This window comes from Triturus cristatus, chromosome 6 (assembly GCF_964204655.1).
Source record: "Triturus cristatus chromosome 6, aTriCri1.1, whole genome shotgun sequence".
Taxonomy (NCBI): Eukaryota; Metazoa; Chordata; class Amphibia; order Caudata; family Salamandridae; genus Triturus; species Triturus cristatus.
In genome coordinates, this window is record NC_140589.1 from 1,927,562,089 (window position 1) to 1,927,572,415 (window position 10,327).

General features: G+C 40.0%; 1 protein-coding gene across 1 annotated transcript in view; it reads left to right on the forward strand.

Annotated features, from left to right (window-relative positions):
• LOC146822505 (uncharacterized) overlaps nt 1-9,451 on the forward strand; it is a 146,499-nt gene extending 137,048 nt beyond the window's left edge. Inside the window, exon 3 of the mRNA XM_085613614.1 lies at nt 5,521-9,451. Coding sequence (XP_085469740.1) covers nt 6,074-8,665 — 2,592 coding nt within the window. The 5' untranslated portion in view covers nt 5,521-6,073 and the 3' untranslated portion in view covers nt 8,666-9,451. The remainder of the gene's footprint in view (nt 1-5,520) is intronic.
• The last annotated feature ends 876 nt before the right edge of the window (nt 9,452-10,327 follow it).

Sequence of the window (10,327 nt, forward strand, 5' to 3'; positions counted from 1 at the left end):
TAACATGTTGATATAATTTTTATAACAATAATATTTGTGTCTATATTGTGGTAATCAATATTATTGAAGACTTGTATCTTTTTTAAACATGTTCGATATTTCTTATAACTATATTTTTGTGTTTGATTATACTGATATCGATGTAAGTGTATGACGATATGTTGTTCTCGATATTTGTGTATTTTTTTTAAATAAGTATAGTCTGTTGATATTAGTGTAATCAATATTTTTGACCCGATATTATGGTTGGTCGATATAGTGTCTGTCGATATTATGTCAGTGATCCTGAAAGGCCGGATCGCCATTAAATGGATGAACGCACACCCACCCGATTATGCAGAGTGGCTGCGAGATATGTCTGAGTGGGCAGTGGTCGAAGAAGTAAGGATGAAGCATGTGGGATCGAATGAAAGATCACTTGGTGGCATGTAGACAGATGCTGTTAGACCTACGAAATGGGGTTGAGCCAACATTGAGGAAGTATAACACAAAAAGTGGCAAAAAGAGTCTCACTAACAAACCTGGACAAGGAGCTACTATGCTTAGCACAAACATCAGGACACTCTGTCACAATGTGGCACTGAAAGGATGGACACAAGAATACTTAACCTAGTACTACATCTGCCAGCACCGAAGAGTGCTGCGACATCGCCACATTACTAGTGTGGCTCCACCGCTAAAGCGGATATGGTCACCCATAGCTTCTGGAGCAATGAAAAAAGGGAAAATAAAATGATAATAACTTTTCTATTAACATTTTATATTTTTGTAGCTACGGGGCTTGGTTAGAGCAAGGCAGGGCTGGGGTCACAAGTGCGCATTTCTGTTGGGCCGACCAAACAGTCATGCACACTTTGCATGTTCCCCACCTAGCTGTAATGCACAGCCTTGTGGGTAACATGCACAGGCTCCAAGTTCCCATCTGAGAGCTGAACTATGCCGTTCAGGCTAATCACAACGCTGCATTGCAGCGTTGTGATTGGCTATGGGGAGCCTGTATGCTTCCTGTTTCCGGGACTCACCAGGAACAGAAGCAATGACAGAACTCAAACGGCGGCTGTGAAGAGGTAGATTTTTTTTATAGTTTTATTTTTCCACCTGCTCTCATATCCCCGTTCTCTGCCAGCCGCCACTGCCGCATCTCTATTAATAGAAGTAAAAACATTTAACTGCAACAAAACATGAGCAACTAGGAAGGTGGGGGTGTAAGAAAATGTTTAAACAAACCAACTGGGAAATCATCCTGTCACTCCATGTAAGTTTTATCATGATAATAATGATTATAAAATACAATTCATTGAGAAACTAATAAAATAATATATTAAAAGATGTCTGTGAGAACCAAAAAAAAGTGCTACCTCACTTGCGTGGGTGGACCAAGTGACCGCGACAGGAAAGAGTCCAAAATGTATTGTGGAGGCATCAAAATTATCTATCACAGAACAACCTGTTTTTACAAGAGGGGCACCTGCGTTTTTGTACCCCGGCTTGACAGCCATCTAGGGAAACTTGCCAAGCTCAGACACTTCAGAAAATTAGACACCAGGAGATGGCCAAGCAAGTCTGGTTTGCATGGATCCCTCGACGTTTCTTACTCAGAATCCCCTGCAAATCTCAAATGTAGCTAATAAATCACATTTCTGCACGGGAGAGTTGTAGGATCACTGGCCCAGCACAAACTTCCGACCACCCAGCAATCCCTCAGATCTCCTGATAAAAATTATATTCACTTGTGTGGGTGGACCAAGTGCCCGTGAAAGGGAAGGGCCCAAAACGTGTTTATTTAACACTTTTGCTTATTGCCTTTTTTTAAAATACAACAGTGCAGTACAGAATACAGAATTTCAAATCAGATTCCTGAGTTTACAGCTATTAGTAATGCAGCTCAGAACAAGTGCTAATTTAGTTTTCTAGATCTACAATTATATGCCCACAATCTGGAGACATCAAAATTATCTTTCACAGAATGACCTGGTTTTGCAAGGGGGCACCTTTGTTTTTGGTCTAGGGCTCTGCGACCATCTAGGGAAAACTACCTATCCCAGACATTTCTGAAAACTAGACCTCCAGGGGATTCGAGGGAGGTGTGACTTGCATGGATCCCCAACGTTTTCTTTCACAGAATCCACTGCAAACCTCAAATTTAACTAAATAAATCATATTTTCCTTACATTTCTGTGTGGGATCATTGCGCTGGCATTTCCTACCACTCAGCGTTCCCCTCAGTCTCCCGATAAATGATACCTTTCTTGTGTGGGTACCCAAAGTAGAGTCAGCCTAAAAAGTATTTTTAAAAACTGTCCTTTTGGATCCAGTTTGGTTCCACCTCAAACTCCACAAATTTTTGGCCCTTCCCTGGTGCAGGCACTTGGCCCACCCATATAACTGAGGTATCATTTTTATTGGGAGACCAAGGAGAAAGCTGGGTGGTAGGAAATGTGTTCCGGCATGGAGAACCCACACTGAAACGTGAGGAAAATATAATTTTTAGCTATATTTTCGGTTTGCAGAGGATTATGGGTAAGAAAATATTGGGGGAGATTTACGCAAGCCACACCTCCCTGGGCTCCCCCGGGTGTCTAGTTTTCAGACATGTCTGGGTTTGGTAGGTTTCCCTAAATGTGCGCCGAGCCCGGGACCAAAAACGCAGGTGCACCCCTTGCAAAACCAGGTTGTTTTGTGATAGAAAATTTTGATGTCTCAACAATACGTTTTGGACCCTTCCCTGTCACGGGCGCTAGGCCCACCTTGACAAGTGGGGTACCATTTTATCGGGAGACGTGAGGGAATGGCAGTTGGAAGGAAGTTGGTGGCTCGCTGCAGATTCAAGAACATTCCATTACAGAAATGTGAGGAAAATGTTTTTTGAGACAAATTTTGAAGATTGCAAGGGATTCTGGAACAGAACCTGGTGAGAGCCACACAAGTCACCCATTCTGGATTCTCCTAGGTGTCTAGTTTTCAAAAATGTACAGGTTTGCTAGGTTTCCCTAGTTTCTGGCTGAGCTATGGCCCAAAATTCACAGCTAGGTACATTGTAAAAAAAGGGTCAGTTTTCAGTGGAAAAAAAGTGATGTTTCACACTGCCTTTTGGTCCGATTTTTGTCACAGGCACTAGGCTTACCCAGACATGTGAGGTACAATTTTGATCAGAAGCCTTGGGGGAATGCTGGGTGGAAGAAAGTGTGTGGCTCCCCTCAGAATCCAGAACTTTCCATCACAGAAATGTGACGACAATGTGTTTTTTTTAGATAAATTTAGAGTTTGCAAGGGATTCTGGGTAAAATAACCTGGTGAGAGCCACACAAGATACCCAATTCTGGATTCCACTTGGTGTCTTGTTTTAAAAAATGGACAGGTTGGCTAGGTTTATCTAGGTGCCGGCTGAGGTAGGGCTCAATATTCACAGCTAGGCACTTTGCTAAAAAGGGTTAGTTTTCAATGGAATAATGTGATGCGTCCATTTTTTGTTTTGGGACGTTTCCTATCTTGGGCACTAGGCCTAGCCACACAAGTGAGGTACCATTTGTATCAGGAGACTTACGGGAACATGGAATAGTTGAACAAGTGTTATTAACAATTGTCTTCCTCTGCATTTGTGCATTTCAAATGTCAGACGGTTGTAAGAAAGAAGTCATTTTAAGAAATTCTCTCTAATTCACATAATAGTATGTGCGTCCATCAATTCAGGGATGTGCAAATACGAACTGCTCCTAAACTCCATATCTAATGTCCATTTCGGAAAGACATAGTTTTCCTTTATACCTATTTTGCACTCTTTATATTTTACCAAATGAATTGCTGTATACCTGGTACATAATACAAACATTGCAATGTGCAGCTCAGTTATTGGCTCTGAGTACCTCGGATTCTTGGTGAACCTACAATCTCTGTATATCCCTGCAACCAGAAGGGTCCAGTGAATGTGATGGTGTATTGCTTTAAAAAATCTGGCATAGTTGGAAGAAGTCACAGAGGAAAATGAAATGCACAAATGGCAGGTTATTTAAAAATCTATTTTACTATTTGTTTATTTCAACTGCTACTTTCTATAGGAAAACCTTTAAGGATCTTCACAGGTGACCCCTTGCTGAATTCAGGATTGTGACTACTTTTCAGAAATATATAGCTTTCCGGGATCAACTATGGATTTCACAAGCATTTCTACCACTAACTAGAAGGAGGTTGAAAGCACAAAAAATAGTTAAAATGGGCCATGTGCCAATAAAGTGCCAAATCAGTGTTGAAATATCTGTTTTTTATTCAATTTTACTTGTTGCAGAAAGCTGAGAAGATGGTGATTCTAGCACCGCAAACCCTTCATTGATGCCATTTGCAGGGGAAAAACAGATGCTTTCCTCTGCAGCACCTTTTCCTAATTTTTCCCCAAAAACCCAAAATGTAGCTGTAATGTGGCTGAATTCTCAGTCCCCTTCAGTGGAATCCACAAACCCCTGATACCGTTAGAATCCGCAGTATGTTGGAAAAATAGGATGCAAATTTGGAATGGATACCATACAGGGACAAACGGTTATGGGGTGTAAGTGCGAACTACCCCAAATAGCCAAAGAAAAGGCTTTGCACAGGGGGTGGGAGGGGGGGGGGCTAGCAGAGAAGGGGTTAAGGAACCTTTGATCTACAGAAATTACTCTTTACAAAATTCAATATTCCTGCAACTTTTAGAATAGTCTACCTTTCTCTGTTGTCTGTATTTTTGTTTTTAAATGTTTCAGCAGAAATGTTATCATGTAGAATCCAAGGCTTAAAGCTAAGAACCAAGGAAATCTCTGTGGATGTAGAACACTAACCCAGTGCCAGACTGTAAAGACTAGCGTAGAACAAACCATAACCACCATATGCTCAAAAGATTGACAAGGGGTGCAGTTGTACACTGGTTGTGGCAGGACTGCCCTAGTCCTTCCCAATTCATTATGGTACATGTAAGCAACATCTTTTACTCTCTGTAGAGTGGTTGCTTGCATGATAAAATGAAGCCCAGTGCTTAGTCACCCTTGATATATGTTTCATACTTTGTGTTTTCAGAAGGGCAGGTCTTGGTGAGGAGCTGGTCATGTTGTGCTTCTGCAAACATGTACTGTACTAGTGAGTGAATCTAGTGGTTTACCCTCTGGTCAAGGGTGCTCCTGGGCAAAAGTAATCCAAATGACTAGTATGTTCCATGGAGTACCCACAGCACTGGGAAGCTCAAATACGCTGTTTATCCTGCAACGTCCATGCACAAAACAAACAGTAAAACACCAAAAGTCTCTGAAAGCCCTAGATAGAAACTGTGAAAATGGATTTGCACAGCTTAAAAATATCCAAACACTGATAACCACAGATTTTTATACTGACATATCTGCAGTTCACATCAAATAGAAACTGAAAACAGGGAAGACTAAGTGTATATCAGAGTTTCTTTCACTTTGTTATAAATGAGCAGTATAAGGGTTTCTGAATAACATTAGATCAGAATTATAGTTTATTTATTATTGACTTGCTTTTTTTTTTTTTTTACAGATGAAAGAAATGCTTTAAGAATGGAAGATGGAAAGGACATAAGGCTATTTTTAAAGGCAAAGTTGGGCATTGAAACCTATCCCAAGAAGACCTGTTAATCATTAAAAAATTCTTACTCTACGCTCTCAAGCAGCGTAAAAAAAATACTCTACTCTAAAAGACTAACCAGAGAGACACTATGGAATAGAGAACTTTCTATATGTACTAAAGCTCTCAAAGCAATTTTTATAGTTTCTATAAGGAGCACATGAGATCAGCATTGAAGAAAGACAATATTTATTTAATGTGACTTTGGTTCATATAATGGAATGACTATAAATATTCTCAATGAGATAAAACATTCAGGGCCAAAGGCCGTCTAAAGTTACACAAGGTAGCCCACACAAGACTGAGAACATATAAATGTAAGTAATGTGGACAGACATTCAATGAAAAGAGTATTGACACTAGAAAGAAGTTATATGAATGGACTGAATGTTAGAAGGCATTGCATGCAAAAGGACACCTACTGATAGATCAGGCATGCCCTGCTGAGGAAAACATATTCATAACAATGGGAAACTTGCAGTCACATCAGACTGTCCATCGGGAGGGAAAACCTTTCAAACTTACTGAATGTAATCCAGCGTTCATTCCAAAGGCAGAGCTATTACGACAGCAAAACGTGCACATTGGGCAAAAATCATATGAATGTGGAGAATGTGACAAGGTATTCATTGCAAAGGCAAACCTAATGCAATGTCTGAAAATCCACACTGAAGAGAAGCCATATAAATGTACTGAATGTGAGAAGGCATTCCGTAGAATAGAGCTGTTAAAGCAACATCAGAAATTCCACACTGGAGAGAAACCCTTTCATTGTAGTGAATGTGACACGTCATTTGTTGCAAAGACAAACCTAATGCAACATCTGAAAATCCACACTGGAGAGAAGCCATATAAATGTACTGAATGTAACAAGGCATTCATTGGCAAAAAGCTGTTAAAACAGCATCAGAGATTCCACACTGGAGAGAAACCCTTTCATTGTAGTGAATGTGACAGGTCATTCGCTGCAAAGGTAAATCTAAAGCAACATCTGAAAATCCACACTGGGGAGAAACCATTTAAATGTACAGAATGTGACAAGACATTTGTTGGAAAGAACTCTCTAATGCGACATCTGAAAATGCATACTGAAGAGAAGCCATATAAATGTACGGAATGTGACAAGGCATTCATTAGCAGAGAGCTGTTAAAGCAACATCAGAGATTCCACACTGGAGAGAAGCCATTTAAATGTACTGAATGTGACAAGGCATTCATTGGCAAAAAGCTGTTAAAACAGCATCAGAGATTCCACACTGGAGAGAAACCCTTTCATTGTAGTGAATGTGACAGGTCATTCGCTGCAAAGATAAATCTAAAGCAACATCTGAAAATCCACACTGGGGAGAAACCATTTAGATGTACAGAATGTGACAAGACATTTGTTGGAAAGACATCTCTAATGCGACATCTGAAAATGCATACTGAAGAGAAGCCATATAAATGTACTGAATGTGACAAGGCATTCGTTGAAAAGGAATCCCTAATGCGACATCTGAAAATCCACACTGGAGAGAAACCATATAAATGTACAGAATGTAACAAGCCATTCATTACAAAAAAAGAGTTAATGCGACATCATACAGTCCACACAGGGGAGAAACCATATAAATGCACTGAATGTAACAAGGCATTCTGTACAAGGGGAGAGCTACATCGACATTATGCAGTCCACAGTGGGGAGAAACCTTTTGCATGTTCTGAATGTGACAAGGCATTCGTTACAAAAGCTCTGTTAAAGCACCATCAGAAAATCCACACTGGAGAGAAACCCTACGGTTGTAGTGAATGTGAGAAGGCATTCATTACTAACAGAGAACTAATACGACATCAGAGAGTCCACACTGGAGAGAAACCATATGAATGCACAGAATGTAACAAGGCATTCAATACAAGTGCATCCCTAATACGACATCAGAGATTGCACACTGGGGAGAAACCATATACATGCACGGAATGTGACAAGGCTTTCATTACAAAGGGAGCCCTTATAGTACATCAGAAATTCCATACTGGGGAGAAACCTTATAAATGCACTGAATGTGACGGGGCATTCTTTACAGAAAGATATCTCTTGCAACATCTGAAAATCCACACCGGGGAGAAACCATATATTTGTAGTGAATGTGACCAGGCTTTCATTGCAAAAAGCTATCTCTTGCAACATCAGAAAATCCACACCGGGGAGAAGCCATATGGTTGTAGTGAATGTGAGAAGGCATTCTTTAGAAAATCCCATCTCTTGCGACATCAGAAATTTCACTCGGGAGAGAAACCATATGGTTGTAGTGAATGTGAGAAGATATTTGTTACAAAAGGGGAATTAAAGCAACATCAGAAAACTCACACTGGGGAGAAACCATATGATTGCGCTGACTGTGGAAAGGCATTCACTACAAAGCACACGCTTATACTACATCAGAAGAGACACACCGGAAATAAGCCATATGGTTGCACTGAATGTGAGAAGGCATTTATTACAAAACAGCGGTTAATGGAGCATCAGGAAACCCACACTGGGAAGAAATATCAATGCAATGAATGTGACAAGGCATTTTTTGCAAAGGGAAGCCTAAGGCGACACCAGAAAGTCCACTCCGGAGAGACACCATATAAATGTACTGAATGTGACAAGGCATACACTCTAAAGTACCAGCTAGAACATCATCGGGAAATCCATACTGGGAAGAAACCCTATGAATGTAGTGAGTGTGACAAAGCATTCTTTAGAAAACAGCACTTAATGGTACATCAGAATACCCACACTGGAGAGAAACCATATGAATGCACTGAATGTGACAAGGCATACAGTAGAAAACACCACTTGTGGGAACATCAGAAAACCCACACAGGGGAGAGACCATATCAATGCACTGATTGTGGCAAAGCATTTAGGAGAAAGACCCACCTAATGCAACATCTGAAAGTCCACATAGGAAAGACACCATATGAATGTACTGAATGTGAAAAGGCATTCACTCTAAAGCACATGCTAGTACAACATCAGAAAACCCACACTGGAGAGAAACCATATGAATGCGCTGAATGTGACAAGTGATTCACTCTAAAGCACATGCTGATACGACATTGGAAAATCCACCCTAGAGAGAAACCATATGAATGTAGTGATTGTGAGAGGGGGTTTCTTTCAAAGGACTGCCTAATGCTACATCTGAAAGTCCACGCTGGGGAGAAACAATATGAATACACTTGATGTGACAAGGCATTTGTTGCAAAGAACATCCTAATGCAGTATCATTAAGTCCGCACTGGGGGAAATCCCTATGAATGTACTAAATAGGACAGGACATTCACTTTAAAGCACCTATTACTACTATATCAGAAAATGCACATGGGGGTAACCATATGCTTGTAATTGGTTTAACAAGGCATTAATTAGCAAAAACACCTACTGCAACATCAGAGAACCCACACAGGAGACAAACCATATGAATTCACACCGGGGCAAATTATATCAATGTGCTCAATCCAACACAGCCTTTATTGAAAAGTGAGGACCATTTTTACATTGATAGGTTCATAAAGGGTGGAAACCATACCACTGATCAGAATGAGACAATGCATTCATAACAAAGAGACATCCTATGTGCCATCGAAAGTCATTTATTAAAAAAAAAGGAAGACTTTTCTCAGCTATGATTTTCCACCGGGAGAAGCCACATCAGTGTACTGAATATGACAAGGTATACAGTACAAAGACTTGACTACTATATCATTTGAAATCTGATAATGGTGAGAACCCAGATTTACTCAATGTAAAAAGAAGTTAATCACAAACTCATCACTAAATAAACATTTGAACCTCTATACGAGGAAGGAACCATATGAACGCACTGAATGTGACAAGGCAATTAGTAAAAAGGATAAGCTAAGGCAATAGCAGATATCCCACACTGGAGAGAAACCACATGAATGTTTCAAATGTGATAAAGATTTCATTACAAAAAGAAACGTACTGGTACACCAGAATGTCCAAACCACAGAGAAACCATATGAATTATTGAATGTGACAAGGCTCAGAGAGTCCACAGTGGTTAGAAAACATGAATTTTCAGACTGTGACAAGACATTCATTAGGTAGAAATATAAAATGTAACATGAAAGTTCACACCTGCCAGAAACCACAAGAATGAACTGGATGTAAGAAAGTATTTACTACAAATTGCACTCTAGTGGGTTACCTCATATCACACAATGTATGAGGGGTAGGGTGACCAAATTACTGAAACTGAAAACTGGGACACGCCACAAACATAGAGGTAGAAATAACAGTTTTGCATTTACCAACGAGCACAGACCGGCGTAATTGACAGCACTTGTCAGCATAGAAATCAAACAAAGGAGGGTATATTGGGAATTAAACGCAGCCTTTATACTCAGTATTAGATGTTATTCAATTGCTATCTGTTTGAGCCTTCTAACTGATTCTGCACTGGGGCAGAGATAAAAGTATTAATTTAACCCCCTGAAACCTGAACATACTACATTTACAAAATCTGTCAACCCTTGTAAAAAAGAAAAAAGTGTCATGTAAAACTGATCCCATAAATTAAGAACAGCTCTACATTTCTTTTCCATTAATCCAGTGTTCCAATCATGGCACACACATGTTGCTGTCCATGTGCACAAGGTGTTACGGAGAGTGTGAAAGTAGTTGAAGCCACACATAATATAGGTCTTGAATCCCCAATTTTAATTC